Raw genomic sequence first — 17825 nt, 5'->3', positions numbered from 1 at the left:
AGGCCACCCAGCTGGCCATATGAGAGCTCTTTCCTTTCAGGGTAATAAAAGGAAAGTACATTTTTGGTAGAAAAGTCCCTTGTGCTCCCTGGGAATCCCCGGTGGCCGGATGGACTGTGGGATATCTCAGAGGAAGCCGAGGGCGGGGGCTCTCCCCATAGCCCCAGGACAATGCAGGCCGGCTCTCCCACGCTTTACCAACTAGCCCATGGGATCCCCAGAGGTCATCTTGTCCAGGCCCCTGCCTCCTGCAGGGGCCTCTGCCTGCAGGAAGCTTCTGCCAGCTCTCTAATGGTTCACAGCAAGTCTGAGGAGCACCTGTCTGGAGCCCAGGCCCAGCCCTCTCTGAGACACAATGAAAGTGGAGAGGAAACTAGACAAGATGAGAGGGCTGTGGACGCTTGGCAGGGGGAGCTAGGGTATCTGGAAATAGGGCAGGATGCTGGACTGTGGGGATGAGGAGGATTTAGATTCCAGGCAGAGAATTCCAGGCCAAAAGCTGAGAGGTGGGAGGGAAATGATGTGTTGGGAAGTCAAGCCCATTTGGTAAGGACCTGACTACCATGCTCCCCCATGCCCTTGACCCTGGCAGGGCATCCGCAGGGCCTGCCCCTGGACCCCAAGCCCTTGGCCTCTCCTGGCCATGGCGCTGTGCCTGAAGCAGGTGTTCGCCAAAGACAAGACGTTCAGGCCGCGGAAGCGCTTCGAGCCGGGCACACAGCGCTTTGAGCTGTATAAGAAGGCGCAGGCGTCGCTCAAGTCGGGTCTGGACCTGCGCAGTGTGGTGAGGCTGCCACCGGGCGAGAACATCGACGACTGGATCGCCGTGCATGTGGTGGACTTCTTCAACCGCATCAACCTCATCTACGGCACCATGGCCGAGCGCTGCAGCGAGACCAGCTGCCCGGTCATGGCCGGCGGGCCCCGCTACGAGTACCGCTGGCAGGACGAGCGCCAGTACCGGCGGCCGGCCAAGCTCTCGGCGCCTCGCTACATGGCATTGCTCATGGACTGGATTGAGGGCCTCATCAACGACGAGGATGTCTTTCCCACGCGCGTGGGTGAGTGCCGCCTGGCAGGCAGGTCGGGTCTGGCTAGGGAGGAAGGGAGCCAGCGGGGCCCATCGCGCAGATGAGGCATTTAGCTTGATACAGCCATGTTGTAGAAGAGGAAACGGAGGCTCAGGGAGATGGTGTCTGCTCAAGATTGAGCATCTTGAGCTAGGGCTGCCCGGCTCCCAGTTTGGGGTCTCTTTTTGTCTGAAGCTTGAGTGTCCCTCCAGGGAACACCCTGGCAAGACCACTGTGATTCTCAAAACCTTCCAGAACAAGTGCCTCAATGTGCTCCTATTAGGTCGCCCGCCCTGCTTGGGCTGATCTGACTTGCTGCCTCCTGGGAGTCCCCTCTGACTCCTGGCCCCAGGAAAGGGAAAGGGGTGGGGCCCCATGGGGGCCAGACGGTATGTCCTCCTCAGTGGGCTCTGAAGGCAGAATTTTCCCTGTCAAGCCCAATCCATGGCGCCTTTTCTTTTCTCAGCTGGGCAGCCTGGGCAGGTGAGGGTGGGGAGAGGAGATGAATGATGTCATCCTGGCCCGGCTTCCCCACCCAAGGGCAGCAAGACACGGTATTGGCTCAAGAGCTGAGCAGGCATGACCCTGTGTTCATCACAGCAGCCGCGCCCCACCTGGCCTCCTGTTCATCTGTGTTAAGGCTATGGGAATCAGAGATGGGCGGGGCAGGGTGGTCAGGCCCGGAGGGGAGAAGTCTGAATGCTGAGGGCCTTGAGTCACAAATCAGTGCCCACGCCCCTCCCCAGTCAGTGGCCTTCCATTTCCTGCACTATCATGTCCAACATGGGTATCCTCATTTCACATGAGAGGAAATAGGCCGAGAGAGGGAGAGTGCACCGAATCAGGAGGGACTCAGAACCAGCTCAGGTCTCTTGAGGCCCAGGGCCCCACATCTAGATGGACAGGACAAGTCTGAGGGACCTGGGCTGGGCCTGGAAGGGCTCACAGGGAGACAGGGCTCAGCCCCACCCGAGAGCAGTGAGGAAGGGGAAGGGCCTCATGGAGTGGGGTGAGTCAGTGTGGGCCTGCGTCTGACCGCTTGTTCCCTTCTAGTCTTCACCCCCAGGCCTGTGAGATCCCGTGCCTGTGCCTTAATCCTGGGATGGCTCTGCCACAGCAGAGAAGAGAGAGTAGCCACCAAGATCTCCACCATGAGCATGGGGGACTGTACAGAAATTGTGCCTTTTTCACAGGTCCTGGACCTTGTCTCTGGCAGGGTCTGTGGCATTTATCCGAGGGGTGCTGCAGTGCAGTGCAAAGAGGGCTTGAATCCTGCCTCCAGTCTGTACTAATTAATAGTTGTGTGGCCTTGGGCAAGTGGTTCCACATTTATGCACCTCTGTTTTATCATATCTAGAATGGCTGCCATACCCATTATCATACCAGGCTAAAGGTGCAAAGGACCCAGCACAGGGCCTGGCTCACAGATGGAAGGTTCTTGTGAGTCTTATTGACTGTTTGAAGGACTGAGAGATATATGAACTTGTTCATGAAGATTTAGTAATTCTCAGGATTAGCGTCTGGGGCCTGCCGTGTGAATGTTGCGAAGGGGAAGGAGTCGGTAGGGCTGGAGAGGCAAGTCAGGATCAGATCATGAAAGGCCTTGAGCAGGCGCCATGCTGGGAAGTCAGGACTCAATCCTGAAGGCCCCTATTCTTAAAAATGGACCCCAGATATTGATGAACTCTCCTTGGAATTGCATCCAAGGGTGTTGTGTGCGAGCACCTACAGATGCACATGTTTCTGGGGAGAGTTTTGGCATAACTTCTATTATAGTCTAAGAAGGGTTGGTCAGTGACCCAACAAAGTAGCAGAGTCCTGTTCAGGGTGATGGGAAAATCAGAAGATGATTTGTATTTCAGCAGAGGAGAGGCACAGTGTTTCATTAAAAAGGGAAGTATGGGAGAAAGCAAACCTTGATCTCTGTTTCCCACAGGGAAGTGTGCTAGGGAAGAGGCCATCTTGGGCAGAGGCTGCCTGTGTCGGGGAGGGCAGGGTTGGGCAGAGTTTCATCATCAGATTGCTGATGCCCCGTATCTGCCCATCCCGCCCCCTAGGAGTTCCCTTCCCCAAGAACTTCCAGCAGGTCTGCACCAAGATCCTGACCCGCCTCTTCCGCGTCTTTGTGCATGTCTACATCCACCACTTCGACAGCATTCTCAGCATGGGGGCCGAGGCGCACGTCAACACCTGTTACAAGCACTTCTATTACTTCATCCGTGAGTTCAGCCTGGTGGACCAGCGGGAGCTGGAACCACTGGTGAGGCCAAGCCCCTACTGCCCTCCCCCACCGGGGCTAGCCTCTGAGTTTTCAGATCCGAAGGCTACCTGCTTTAAGAATATCCAAGCGGATATGTTAGGGGACCGCAATTCATTTAACAATGGATTTTGTACTTTAATAGCGACTTCATTCAAGTATCAGTTTACAAACACAGATCTGCAGCCTGGAGTTGGGAGGCGGTGGTGGCGGGAAGGGGCCAGGCTCAGGCAGAAGAGTAGCCGGGCCCTGTGGTTTGGAAACGGGCTGCCTGGCAGGTTGAGCTCTGACTGACCCCTCCCCACCTTGTGTCTCTGCAGAGGGAGATGACAGAGCGGATCTGTCACTGAGCCCAGACCTGGACCTTGTTGCCCATCAGATGGACCATCTGAACACAGAGTGGCCAGGGAGGGGACCCTCAGAAGTCTGGTAGCAGAGGGACCTGAAGGCCCTGGGGCCCCTCCACACACCCAAAGCCCCTGGACTTCTGGTTCTCAGGAGTCTGCCCACATGTCCCCCTGACTGTTTGTGAGTGGAGTAGGGAAGAGCTTAAAGGTGGGCAGACAGGTAAAAAGGAGCAGCTAAACCCTTAGCATGAAGTCTAGTCTGCTCTGACACTTGACCCTTCCACGGTGGTTGCCAAGCCTGTTTGGGGAACGTGGATGTGGCTGAAGTGACGGCAAGAAAGATGCAAGAGCGTGAGCAGCCTATGAGTGAGTGGACACGGATGACATGTGTATATCGGTGTGTACGTGTATGATTTTGACTGTGGGGTGTGTCTGTGAGAGCTACGTGCCTTAGACTGTTCCTGGCACATAGTAGGCCCTCCATAAATGTTAGGTAAATTGATGGATGGATGGAAGGGAAGGAAGGAAGGAAGTAGGGATTAGGGCCATCGGACCATGACCATTTAGGAATGATGACGAGTCAGCCTCCCCATTTGGTGTGTCTGACTATGTGTGTAAGTGCACGAACTGTGGTGGTAGATGTAGCTCCATGTTTGAATCTTCCAGGCTACCATCTTCCATCAGCATGAGTTCTGGGGAGCTACTGATGGGGGGAGGTAGGAAGGGGGGCCCTGCCCTGACTAAAATCCTGGCCCACCGTAAGTTCTGATTTGCTCAGCTAGAGATGCCCAGGAGCTGTCATTTCCCTCATCCCTCTGCCTCCAGAAGGCCTGATTATAGATAGCCTCATGGCGTCAGGGGTGATTCTTCATGTCCACAAAGATCCCCAGTCCTTAAATCAGGAATCATACACTCCAATCTAGCTTCCTGAATCTCCAGATGTGGTTGTGAGGATCTGAAGCCCAGCACAAGATAATCCTCCAACCCACAAAGCTAGTGAGCTTGAATTGGGAAGCTCCGGAGCCTTATCTCCCGCCTGGGACATTGAGGACCACATAGCTGTGAATGGACTCTTCCAGGCTTAGAGAGCCCCCATCCTGCAAGTACCTGCCTCCTTCCCAACCATCCCTGAAATATTCCAGCTGGTTGGATCTCAGAGCATAGCTGTCCACAGAGAAACTGGCCATGCCCAGCCCTGCGCCCAGACCCACAGGTGGGGAAACTGAGGCAGGGACAAGGCCCTCCTCTCCTGGAGACTCCAGGCTGGGGGGGCCAGGATGGAGAGCCAGAAGGAATCTGAGGATCATCCAGTCTCACTCAGAATCATCCACGTACATGGGAGGAAACTGAAGCCAGAGGAGAGGCGGGAGAAGCTGTCCAAGGCCTCCCAGCAAAGCTTTTGTGGAGCTGGAGTGGAAACCAGGGGTTCTGACTCCCACCCCTGGCCTGTGGATTGCTACACAGGGAGATGAGATGCACTCCAAAGGAGGGTTTGACAGCTCCTCTCCAGGATACAACTGTTCCTGCTTTGAGCAAGGATTTCTAGCCTGATGCCAGAGTACCCCACCACCCCTGTGGTCTGCTGGGGTTGTCTGCTGAGCCAAAACTCCAAAATCATGCCCCTGTCCATGGCCCCGCAGCTGCCAGATCTCTGGGGAAGCAGATGGGGCTCCTGGGTCCAGCCAGCTGGACCTGGGACAGCTGCCTCCAGAGAAGTTCCCGAGGGAAGCACTGGCCCAGCAGCTTTGCCAGAAGCTCTGGTGTGAGGGGGGCGGTGGGGGGTGGTGTCAAAGGTTCTGCCAAGGAGGACTGTGGGTTGGAAGATGGAGTCTAGGCTATGGCCAGTACTGATCATGCGGCAGGGGGCGGGGGATGTATTTTTTTGTGAAACAGAGGGAAATTTTATTGTTGTTATTTTTGGTAAAATAAAGGAGGCAAACTAAAGGCCCTGGTGGGAAGCTGTGGTCTGGGTGCCACATGGCTCCTGGGAAGTCTGTGGAAGGAACTGGGCCAGAATGGGGCAGGGAGAGCTTTTTGTCCTGAGATCCTGGGCCATGTGGAGGGCTGGCTGATGTGGTCATGTCTGGCCCAGCTCTCCAGGGTGGGGTCGCCAAGGTTTTCCCAGGGCTCTGAGAATCCTAGACCCAGAATTCCTGGGCTAGGCTAGGAACCTCAGAGTGGGGAGGGCTTCGGGGAACTCAGTCTCTTGGGAAAGTCTTTCCTTGTTTCAGCTCAGGTCACCTGGCTCTGGCTACTCTCACTCCACCCCCTTAATCTGGGTGGTTTATTGGAGCTAATGGGTTAAGGTACAGGGCAGAAATACAGCCCTAACTGTAATCACAGCAGAGGAAACACTTCTCCAAAGAAGGCTGTCTGTCGGGTGCTGGCTAGAGCTCCAAGTGGTGGCAAGACATGGGGCTGACTCCTGAGCTTCTTCCCCAGGAGACACCTGACACTCTTAGCTCAGGTCTTGCCATCAGTCCACTGCCCCTTACCCTCAACTGCCCAGCCAAGAGTTGAAAACCAGCTTGGTTCTTAAGAGTCAGCAAAGGCCCACCTAGAGCTCTTCCTTCTACCCGAGGAGACAGCCTGGCTTTGTGCAGTGCCTCTCCTGGGAGACAGAGACCTGGGTTCCAGTCCCAGCCCAGTCCCCAAGGTACTCTGGCATGTACTTCATGATCAGGTGTGGGAGTGAGGGACTTAGATCTCTAAGCTCCTTCATTACAGTCTGTGGATCATTCACAATAATAACTAATACTGTGTGTTAGGTACAGCTCTAGATGCTTGACATATAATAGCTTGTTGAATCGTTTGTCTTTGGCTAGTTGCCTAGCTCCCTTCCTGGTGCCCGGTATCCCTCCTTTCATTGCTGTAGGATCTGTAAGGCCCTGCACTCTGCAGCCCCTTCTTCTGGCTTACCAGAGGAGGCCCCAGTCCAGCATTCTAAAAGGTGGCTCTGCTTGCATACCTCCTATGGCAGGTCACGCACTACTTCCTCAATTACTGGACAGCTTAGACTCTTAGAAACTTCAGGCTCTGGGATCATAGTTGTTCTGGAATACACCATATGAGCGTAGACTTATCTCAGAACTGTGTGGCCAAGGCCTGCACCTTACATGAGAATGTCTGAATACATCAGGAAGCCCTCACAAAACTACTTTGAGAAATTCAGAGAGGGATGCTTGGAGAAGACTAGACAGAGAAAGGAGAAGATAAAAGAGAGCTGAGGCCTCAGCTACACAGAGAAAAGAGCCCCCCATAGGGCAAAACTTGGCAGGAGAGGATCCTTGGAGAGGCAATGTATTGAAGGTAGAGGGATAGTTTGGCTTGCTTCCTCATTCCCTGCTCCAAATATTTTTATGGATCTTGAGCCAACAGGAAAACAAAGCCGTCTGCAGCCTAGCTGCCCAGCCATTCTCCCCACCTTGGAGCAGAGCATTCACCTGCTGAGTAAAAGATGCCCCACCACCCTTAGTCCCCAGGAACACTGTAGCCTCTTGGAAGATTCCTGCTGCCACTCCCACTGCCCCACCATCAGGAGCTGTGTGGAGTGTGTGGTGAAGGGAGCCACAGGCATGGCTGGAGCTCCATCTGATTTGGGGAGCCCTTCTTTAAGCCATTCCTCCTCTGAGCCCCCCAGAGCCCTCATCTCTGCTGTTAACTGAACTTGGTTGCCATGCAGGGAACACAGCAATTTTGAGAACCTGGGCTGGAACACAGACTGAGTGACTGAGGATCATCTAGCTATTGAGACATTCAGGGAACAGAGATGGGAACAGGCTAGCGCAGCCTCTGAGTATTTGAGGCTTGGATGGGCCTGGAAGGCAATGGTGGGAGAGGTCAACTTACACAGGAGCTTTCAGGTTGAACTGAGAGATTCTGGAAGTGACTTACTTAATACAGAAGCTTGGGAGAACCCGCCCTGCCTCCAGCCATCACCCAGACTGGGAAATCTAGCAAAGCCTTGAATGTTCCCTATTGTTCCAGACCTCCAGACCTCCTTCCATCATACAGATGAGAAGACTGAGCCCAGAAGGGGAAAGGGAACGAACATTTGTCGGGTGGATGATGGGAAGGAAGTCCAAGAGGCTCTTTCACGAGCATTGCTCGCCAGACCCTCACAGCAATCCTGACATAGGCAGGGAGCGATGTTTACTTCCATTTCACAACGGAGGAAACACACTCAGGGCCTGCCTTAACCTCAAGTCAGCACTCTCACTCCCTCATCACACTTGCAGCCTGGGGGAGGGTCGGGGGTTGGTTGAAATATTAATTTATTTGCAGGTAGTTTTCTGCAAGAAATGAACTTTTTACGTTTTTTATTTTAAACCACCATTACCTACTGGGGGTAATACTTTACTCAAGGAGAAACTCTCATGGTGAAATTACAGGCACGCAAACCTTTTAAGGAATTTTACAGAATTCGTTCTCATCTTTAAAAAGATTGGCAGCATTTCCCCATATGTAAAAGGGATTTTAAAAATTCCTTCCCGGCGTGCAGAAGCGCTCGGTAAATATAATTATACCTGCTGCTGCCGTGCCTCCTCCCTCTTTGCGCTTCCCGGGTTTCCCCGACCTCCACTCAGGAAAGGGACGGCCAGAAGGAGCTAAGCCCCGCCCCCTATCCCAGCAACCTCCCGCCCTTCACCCGTCACGCCCGCGCAGTTTGCTTAGCCCCGCCCCACTCGCTGGGCGTGGCCATCAGGGCGCAGGCGCAGCTCCTCCCTACACGCCATCGGGCCCACCCCTCGGAGCTAGTATATCTTCTTCCGTGTTCTTGGCTGAGCGAGCAGGTGGTTGGTGTGCGCGACGGGCCTTGCCGGGAGTCAGCTGAGGTAAAGCCCAGACAGCGAGGTTTCCCTGCCAGTGAAATGGTGCGGGGAGGGGGGTGGGTTTGTGAATGAGTCGTGTGCCTGGGACGGAGCAGTCGGGGCTTTCAGAACGGCCCGAGGTCACGACCAGATTCTGCTGCGGCGGGCGGGGACGGCCGAAGGGGACGCTTCTTTAGGGCTCTTCTTTGGCAGGGCTCCGTCTGGGACGAGCTCTGGGTGCAGCGTGTGTTTCCGGTCCGGGCTCAGCCTGTGCCTAGGGTCGGGGCTTGGGTTGTGACAGGTGTCTGAGGTCGGAGCTCATCCTGGGGCCAGCTTGAGACTCAGTCCCTATCAGGCTATATGGCTGGGCTCAGGGCTCAGACAGTCCAACGTCATGAATAGTTTTTTATGTGAGGAATTTATCATATCTGTGTACTCCATTATTTTAAAGTTAGATGTTTTCATTTAAAAGCTCCTGACATAGGTGGGTCGCTGTACAGTGAGGAGAGAGAATAGTGTCAGGTACCATCTCTCTCCATAGGGAGTTTCCAGGCTACCTGTCAGATGGTCAGTAGCAGATCAGAGGCCATCGCTGGTGACAGGATTGAAGTGTTGGAAGTGCTTGAGTTTGGGTCAGGCAGTCGTGGGTTCAGATCTCACCTCTGCCGCTTCCTAGCTGTGTGTTCTCAAGAAAGTCATTTCCCCTCTCAGAGCTTTAGTTTCTCCTGTATTAAAAGACTTAGGAGGGTCATTGTGAAGGTTGAATGGGATTACATGAGTCACCTTGTATGGCATCTGTCATGAATTGGGTGCTGAATATTTGGCACATGAAATGGGTGTGATATCTAGGAATTAGGTCATTTTGGACTGGGGTACTTTAGAGAGGCCTTTGAGGGAAGATTTAAGGTGACTTAGGTCTTGAAGCCTCAGTGGGATTTATAGGTGGAACTGACCTTGCAGGTTGGGTCAGTGCTTACTGACCAGTGCCCATGTGCCCAGCACTGTGCTGGGCATTTCATATATATTGTTTCACTAGATCCTCAGCCTCTGACCAAGTGCTTTTGGCCCCACTGTACTTAGCTTCAACCCCTGTAAAGAAGGCTTGGCTGGAAGTGATATAAAGAGGAGATCCAGGGTTGGTTTTTTATGTGAAGCTGGGCCAGGTGGAGACTTTGGTGCTCCCTCCCCAACTTCTCCCGCATCAGCTCTTCCTGTTCTGTGATCCATAGGGTTAATTGGGTTTTTTACTTTGTCTGGAAGTCCTGTTATGCTAGCAGATTTTGACGGTTAACGGGCCTGGCAAGGGAACACCTCTTAAACTCAGATTACATGAAGCTGAACCTGGGCAGTGAGAAGCTCTGTGAACAGGAGCTGTTGGATTCCAACACGTACTTACGAAGCTTCCCATAGTAATCTAGTAATTTGGTTCCTTTTGCATCCTTTTCATGGGTGCCCATGTGATCTTCCTGAGACAGTGTTCTCATCGTGTTATATCTCTGCTCAGAAACCTTGGTGGGCCTCATTGCCTGCCATGTAGACTTTGGACTCTTCAGCCTCGTGGATGAGTCCCTCCATAATCTGTTCCCAAATCTCTCTCCTGCCCTGTTTCCCTTTGTTCTCCCAAACCTGCACCCTGTGGCCCAGGCAAAATAAACTAGTTTTTTTTTTTCTCTAGTACTCCCTGCATGTTCCTTTGCCTATATTCCGTCTTCCTGAGGTTCCCACCTCCCCATCTTTCAAGGCCTGTGTCTCATGTAGCTTGTCATTGAAGCTTCTCTGGTCCCCCCTACTGGATTTGTTGCCCCCTTCCCATCTTCCATAGCAGAGGCTACACCTCAAATATAGCTCTTATTACAGTCTGCTTTGGGATGTGTCACCCCATATGTACTCTGACTACATTGGTGGAAAGGGATCATGTCTGTTTCATACCTCCTCTAGCACATAGTAGGCCTCTGCAGTGTGTTCAGTCGAATGAGTCAGTGACATTTTTTATTTACTCGCTTTGGTCTTTGTTTTATGAGCTTTCATGTTCAGAGTGGGCCTTTGTGTTCTTCCTTCTCTTTGTGCCTAAGGAGGGCCCTAGTTTAGATTGATGGTGCCCTAATTACAGGCATGAAAGGTAAGAAAGTGCAGGAATTCTGCACAAGGCAGGATTCTTCATTGCTGCTATTGTTTTCAGGCTCTTGTCTTGCCTTTGCTGTGAGTTTTCTTGGCAGAGAGGTGGTGCTCTGTTCAGGAACCTGCACTGAATGTGTTATAGTTCACACAGGGGAAGGTGCACAGGTGGTTTACTAATCAATTGTCCTGGCCTTGCCTTGGTCTTGGCCCCTCTCCTCTGGGAACCAGCAGCTACAATTTTTCCTTGCCAACAGCTTCAGCATCTGGAACAGAAGGCTCTTTGTTGATCATAGAAAAATATACCTCGTTGAAGGTAGAAGGAGCTTGGGAACCGTCTGGTTCTACTTCAGTTTTACAGCTGGGGAGAGGCCCAGAGAGGGGAAAGGACTTGATCAAGATTGGACAAGACATCAGTCAGTGGTGGAGATAGTACTAGAAGTGAAAAGTCCTGACTCTGTTTTTTCCAGTCTACTACATTATAATAAAATTCTAACATTTATTGAGTACTTACTATGGGGCAGATCCTGTTTTAAGCGCTTTTTATGTAACATCTCAAAACTCTATATTTTACAGACTTAGAAACTGAGACAGAAATCATTCAGATCTATTTTCGGGTTCCCCAACTCTGCTTTTTAATATGGTTTTAATGACTGTCGTCTCCTAACCAGTGGGGTGGAACAGTTTAGGAATATTAGTACACTTTAAAAATTGCATGTTGATCAAGTCAGGCAGTAAGAGCAGAATTTTAGAGTAAATTCAGTCCAGGATCTTTCTGTAAAGATGCCCAGTCAGTGGTGGCAAGATTGTTTAATAAACGCATATTGAGCTCTTGCTATGTACAAGACCCAGGTATTGAGAAATATACACAGAGGAGAACAACGCATTTCCCGCCCTCCTATAAGTAGTTCTCTTTTTTTTCCAGTGCATGTTCATTTTTTTTATTAGTTATCTATTTTATACTTATTAGAGTATATATGTCAATCCCAATCTCCCAATTCATCCCACCACCACCACCCCCAGTAATTCTCTTCTTAGAGCCTTCTCCCTCCAGTGTTGTTGGCAAGATAGGTAAGTACATAAATAACTGAAATCAGACTGACTATAGTAAATGTAGTAAAGAATGTAAACAAAGTGGGAGTTTGGGAAAAGGAGAAATCAATCCCAACACGACCGAAGAGGGTCTAGAAAGGATTCCTGAAGGTAGAAAATTTATGTTGGGCCTTAGAGGAGGTTCATTCCTGTGAGAAAGAACAGCTTGAGCAGGGGTCTAGAGGTGGCGTGTGTGTGTGTGTGTGTGTGTGTGTGTGTGTGTGTGTGTGTGTGTGTTGGGGAAGAGGAATGGAGTTGGTGAGGAAAGGAAATAGCTGAAATGATTGATTGTGGCCAAAATGTAGAAAGGGGTGTGGGAAGAAGAATGCTAACATTTATCCAGTCTACTCTACTTTGTGGCCAAGAGTGTGTTAGATGCACTATAATTTATTTAATCCTCAGAATCCTGTAACAAGGAGATATTTAGCCCCAATTTAAAGATGAGGAAACTGGACCTCAGAAAGATTAAAGTGATTTGCCCAAGGTCATGTAGCTAGTAAGTGACAGAGCTTGATCCAAACCTATGAGTGTTGGGTTCAAAGATCCATGTTCTTTTCATTATGCTACAAGGCTTAAATGCCATGACTGGGGCTCTGTTTATTCTGGCTGCAGAATGGAGGCTAGTCTGGGGCAAAGGAAGTCTGAGAATGGGGACATCAACAAGGAAGCTGTTGAAATAGTTCAGTCCAGGCTTAAACTGTGAGCCACTGACTTAGTATGGTAGCTGCCTGGTCTAGGTCTGCTTGATTGGTTTACTATGTGAGCATTTTGGCAGCTCCTGTGGTACCATTAATCAGTTCATTGCCATCTCAACTACTAGAACCTTAGAATCAGTCTACAGAGGCTGCTGGTGCCTTGGTATTTCAGGCACAGGTTCTAATGTGAGTTTAACAGTTCATTACAACAGTGCCTGGGGAGGGAGCCGATTTGGCACATACTGTTCCTTCATTTTCTCACCCTCAAATTCAACAAGAATCTATAATGGAGGAAAGAGGACTCCACTTGCAGTCAAGAGGCTGGCATTCAAATCCTGGTTGTGCTCATTAGCATCTGTGAATCCTTACATCTTAGCTTCTTTCTCTAGAATATGGGGGGTATTTTTGGTTTACATCTGAGATCTCTTCTCTTGCTGATGTCATATGTTGCTTTGTTCTTCCTGGCTTGGGGCAGTATAAGGAAGTAGCTGAGAATATGAACTTGGATTCAGAGGGGCTAAGGTTTAAATTCCAGCCTGTCACCCTTCTTACAGGGAGACAGTAGTTAGTAGACTCTACGTTGAACTGCCTGGGTTTGAGTCCTGGCTCTGACACTTGCTAGCTGTGTGACTTGGGCAAGTTATATAACCTTCCTGGGTCTCAGTTTCTTCACCTGTAAAATGGGGCTACATATATAACCTACCTTATGGGGTTGTTATGAGGATTGAGATAGCTTATGTTAAACACTTAGCACAGTGCCTGGCACATAGTAGGTGCTCAGTGGATGTTAGCTTTAATAGTAATACTATTAAAAATTATTATTAATATCCAGTTAGGTATTGTTTTTATAGAAAATATATTTTTTAGGGCCATCTTCCCTACTGTCTTACTCTGACATTGTTGCCTTCTCTTTCTTTCCATTGTCTCTTCAGGAAAATTTGAAATACAGCCATACCCCATTTTGTTGCACTTCACAATTATCACGTCTTTTACAATTTGAAGGTTTGTGCCAACCCCGCCTTGTCAGATGATGGTTAACATTTTTTAGCAATATTTTTAAATTAAGGTATGTACATTGTTTTTTTAGACATAATGCTATTGCATACTTAATCGACTACTGTATAGGGTAGATATAACTCTTATATGTACCAAGAAACCGAAAAATTTGTGTGACTTGCTTTTTTGCTATAATTGTTTTATTACAGTGGTCTGGAACTAAACCTGCAGTATCTCTGAGGTATGCCTATACTAGGTTGTTCCATCACAGGACTGCAAAACATGACATGACAGAAAGTGCCTATAGAAAAAAGGGTCAATTAAAAGTCAGTGGCAGGGCTTCCCTGGTGGCGCAGTTGTTGAGAGTCCGCCTGCCGATGCAGGGGACATGGGTTCGTGCCCCAGTCTGGGAGGATCCCGGATGCCGCGTAGCGGCTGGGCCCGTGAACCATGGCTGCTGAGCCTGCGCGTCCGGAGCCTGTGCTCCGCAACGGGAAAGGCCACAGCGGTGAGAGGCCCGCATACCGCAAAAAAAAAATAATAATAATAAATAAATAAAAAGGGAAAAAGTCAGTGGCTTATTAGAAAATCTTACCCAACTTGTGTTTTCACCCACCTGGTCTCCACAGCAAACAGGAACAGAGCAGCATATTCATTTCCTTTTGCACAGCCTTCAACAAAAGTGCTCAGCGGGAATTCCCTGGCGGTCCAGTGGTTAGGACTCTGTGTTCTCACTGCCTAGAGCCCAGGTTCAATCCCTGGTCCGGGAGCTAAGATCCCACAAGCCACACAGTGCGGCCAAAAAAAAAAAAGTTTTCAGCAAAACCCCTCCAATTCACTCGTCAAAAAGTACAATAACAGTATCTTTGGAAAAGTGGTGCCTAATTTGGTTCTTCTTTCTCTTTAGCTTCAGCCCCTCTGGCCTTAACTTAAGCTATTTCTTCTTGTTCCATTTTCCATGAATATGGAAAAGTTCCCTCTGATTATAAAGGGAGGATGAAATCAAGATTTTCTCATGAGGACCTTTTGTAGACTTAAAACCAGAATTGAGTTGGGCCTCATCTTCTCTTCGGCAGGCTAAACAGCCTTGCTTTCTTTTACTTCACTCTTAAAACCTATTTTCCGTTGCTTGGATCACATTGGTCATGCTTCTTTTCTTTTTCTCAGGTCTTTCTACTTCTTGGCAGTGACCCAGACTGTGCTTAGCTGCTAATAAGAGTCCAACTAAAACAGTTTAAGGGAGGAATAATTTCAGGTGTTTTCATTCATTCATTAACATTTATTGGATGTTTTCCCCATGTCAGGCACTGTGCTAGGTGTAGGGGACCCAGAGATGAATCAGACACAGTCTCTGCCCTGTTGCTAGCTCACAGTCTGGGGGGAGATATGCAGTAAAATGTGCTATGATTGAGTTATGCACAAGTGTGGGAAGCTGGAGATTGTTTAGGGTAGTTAGGTAGATACTGTCTGTTTTGCCTGGCCTATAGGTGAGGACTTCTATAGAGGAGTAGTAAGATATAATGCAGGAGGGGTGGGTTAGGGCAAGACTGTGGAGGCCCTGAGTGACAGCACAGGAGCTTGGTGATTCCAGAGGCAGTAGACCCCCCATTAGACGTGTTGGAGCAAGGAAGTACCAGGCTCAAATCTGGCTTTTTGTACCAAGGACAGAGATACCACAAGCTTATCTGTCCTATCTGCCCACTGCTGATGGTTTATGGGGGAACCCTTGTTTGTATACTTGGTGGGTTTTTTTGCTCTAAACCTTCTATAGAGAGACTAGTTCTTGACCTCTGAAAAAAGTTCATTCTCTGTACAGCAGGAAATTCATGAATAATTGAGAGAGAGTTGGGTGCCTGGCCTATTTAAGACCCAGTGGCAGACCAGTCTGTGAGGTTTGGTCTGGCTGCATTCACCCTTTCCCAGCCCTATATGAGAAAGAAGTGCAGGAATGAGGAGAGGGTTCCAGGGCTCATATGGGTATTTGGTAAGGAATGCTAAGGAGATTCAGGTAGTGTGAGAGTCAGAAGTTCTTTCTGAGGAGGAAAGGAGGCCCAGTGGAATTTGGAATGGTGTCAGAAGGAATCGGGGCAAACCAGGCACTTAGAATCCTGGGTCATGTGTCTGAAAACCTCCAAATTCTATCCCTGCCTTTGTACTTTGCTCTCAGTTCATTCTCTTCTGCTGCCCAGTTGTGGTTTACAGAGTGTCTGGATTGCTTTCCAGGGTCACAGCTGATCTGGGGAAGCCATATCCCAAGCTAGAGTAATAATTACTATTTATCGAGTGCCTATTATAAACCAGGCACTATGCCATGAACCTGATACACATTAGCTTGTTTAATTCTCACAAAATCCCTGTCATGTAGGTGTTACTGCCCCCATTTTATAGATGATGACAGTGAAGTACGGAGAGGTTAAATATTATGTCCAAGGCTACCACATTAGTACATGGTAAGGCCAGACTCTGAATCCAGGCCTCAAAAGCCCATGCATTTTCTACCTCCCCTGCCCTAGAGTGGCTCCAAACAGCAAAATAACAAAGTCCACAGAGGAATTGTGAAGGTTGTTTTTACTGTAGGCCTACTAGAGGTGTGTGTGTGTGTAGCGGAGTGGAGTTGGTGAGGAAAGGAAATAAGCTGGGTTGGTGCACTATGGCCTACAGGCCATATCTGGCTCACCACCTGTTTTTGTCTGGACTGCAAGCCATTTGCATTTTTAAATGGCTGGGAAAAATTCAAGAGAAATTAATATTTTGTGACACAAAAATCATATGAAATTAAAATTTCAGCATCCATAAATAAAGTTTTATTGAAATATAGCCACAATCACTCATTTTTGTATCACCTCTGGCTGCTTTCGCTCTGCAAAGGCAAAATTGAGTAATTGTGACAGAGACCATGTGACACACAAAGTATAAGATATTGACTGTCTGGCCCTTAACAGAAAACCAATTGCCGACCTTTACTATAGGCAACAAGAAGGGACCGAGGGGTTTAAACCTGTGGCAAAACTGAAGGCAAAGGGTTAAAGTCAAGGTGTTCAAGTTTGTCCCTGGAAGCACTGTGGCCATAGGGAGAGGGAACGCAACCTGAGCTTCTTTGGGCCCTGGAAATAGTTTCGTTGGGCCACAGAGATTTGTTTGGGAATAAAAAGCACAATATGAAGGATAATTCTACGTGGTAACATTCTCTTTTGAACAATAAAGAAATATTTTGTGGATGAAGTAATTCATTCAGATATTTACTGGAGCCCTTTTTTGTGCCAGGTACTACATTAGGTGCTGGAAATACAAAGATGAAAAAGACGTGTCCTTGCCTTTGAGGAGGTTATGGCCTCATGGGAGAGCCACATGTGCATGAGTATAGCCTACTCTAAGCATTACAATAGTATTTAGATGTAGTTTCAATTAAATGCAGAATGAAGTAGAAAAAAGAGGGACTATTCCTGTAATTTGTGGGACTACTTTCAGTAATTTATGATAGGCCTGGAAGGATGAATAGGTGTTGTTTGCAAGGAACTATATACCAGGCTGAGGGAGAGCCTGCCAATGGGAATATATAGAGTTTATGAGGTTGGAGGAGAAAGCAACAGTAGAAATGATTTAAAGGTTCTGTGGCTGGGTGACTGGCAGAATGATATAATCTGATAGAGAAGAAGAGGAAGGAGGAAGGAGGTGGTAGATGGGGGTTGGGGATAAGTACAGTTTGGGACATGTGATTTGAGGTAATGGTGAAACACATCTGGCTTCCAGGGCCTAGAATTCGGATTTAAACTACATTTTTAGAGCTTTTCCATTGGGAAAAGGGGAAGTACATATTCATTGAGTAGAGAAATTGACAAATCAGCTTTGACACATGGTAACTAGAGCCATGAGATTAAAAATAGCAGTGGACATACAGAAAATGAAGTCATCAGATGGAAAACTAGCAATAGTTATGCATTTGGCATAAAACCTTATTCTTGTTCATGCCGCCTGCTGCTCTCAGCATCTACTTTACCTTTCTGACTCTGGTGCCTCCTGCCTGTGAGTCTTGGACCTAACTGCTAGGAGGTGAAACCAGAGCTCATTCATCTCTAAAAAAGTGGACAACAGAAAAGTGACAGCTTTTATCTTCCATGTGAGTCTCCTCAGCGTACAGAGGTGCCCATATCTGTCATTCAGGTCCAGTTACATCTTTTTGGTTCTGGAATCTCACAATGGAAGCCTAATCCGAAAACTTTTACCCAGACCCTTGTTAAATCTTCACATGCTTTGTGTCAGCATTTTACATGCTCCAATTTTAAAGACTGGGGAAATCTGTGATTGCCTTGTGATTACTTACTTACTGGTGTAACACATAGATTTGGGGAACACAAGTTGATCTTTATCTTCTCTGGTCATTTTTTTTAAGTCAGCATTTTTACATCCTTTCTGTTTCTGCTTTCTGAAGATTTTCATGCCGG

General features: G+C 48.8%; 1 protein-coding gene across 1 annotated transcript; it reads left to right on the top strand.

The window, feature by feature from the left end:
• Window positions 1-643: 643 nt before the first annotated feature.
• MOB3C (MOB kinase activator 3C) lies at window positions 644-3677 on the top strand. The gene is made up of 3 exons (XM_065891051.1): window positions 644-1061; window positions 3128-3330; window positions 3648-3677. The coding sequence occupies exons 1-3, from the start codon at window positions 644-646 to the stop codon at window positions 3675-3677; spliced, it is 651 nt and encodes a 216-aa protein (XP_065747123.1).
• Window positions 3678-17825: the final 14148 nt, after the last annotated feature.

Source organism: Phocoena phocoena, chromosome 1 (genome assembly GCF_963924675.1).
Source record: "Phocoena phocoena chromosome 1, mPhoPho1.1, whole genome shotgun sequence".
Lineage (NCBI taxonomy): Eukaryota > Metazoa > Chordata > Mammalia > Artiodactyla > Phocoenidae > Phocoena > Phocoena phocoena.
This window is presented reverse-complemented; position numbering and strand designations above follow the sequence as displayed.

Bases quoted from the DNA above. Each gene is read 5' to 3' on its own strand.
- MOB3C (XM_065891051.1), top strand. From the start codon at position 644: ATGGCGCTGTGCCTGAAGCAGGTGTTCGCCAAAGACAAGACGTTCAGG. The intron at 1,062-3,127 runs GTGAGTGCCGCC...CCCGCCCCCTAG, and splicing joins TGTCTTTCCCACGCGCGTGG to GAGTTCCCTTCCCCAAGAAC. The intron at 3,331-3,647 runs GTGAGGCCAAGC...GTGTCTCTGCAG, and splicing joins AGCGGGAGCTGGAACCACTG to AGGGAGATGACAGAGCGGAT.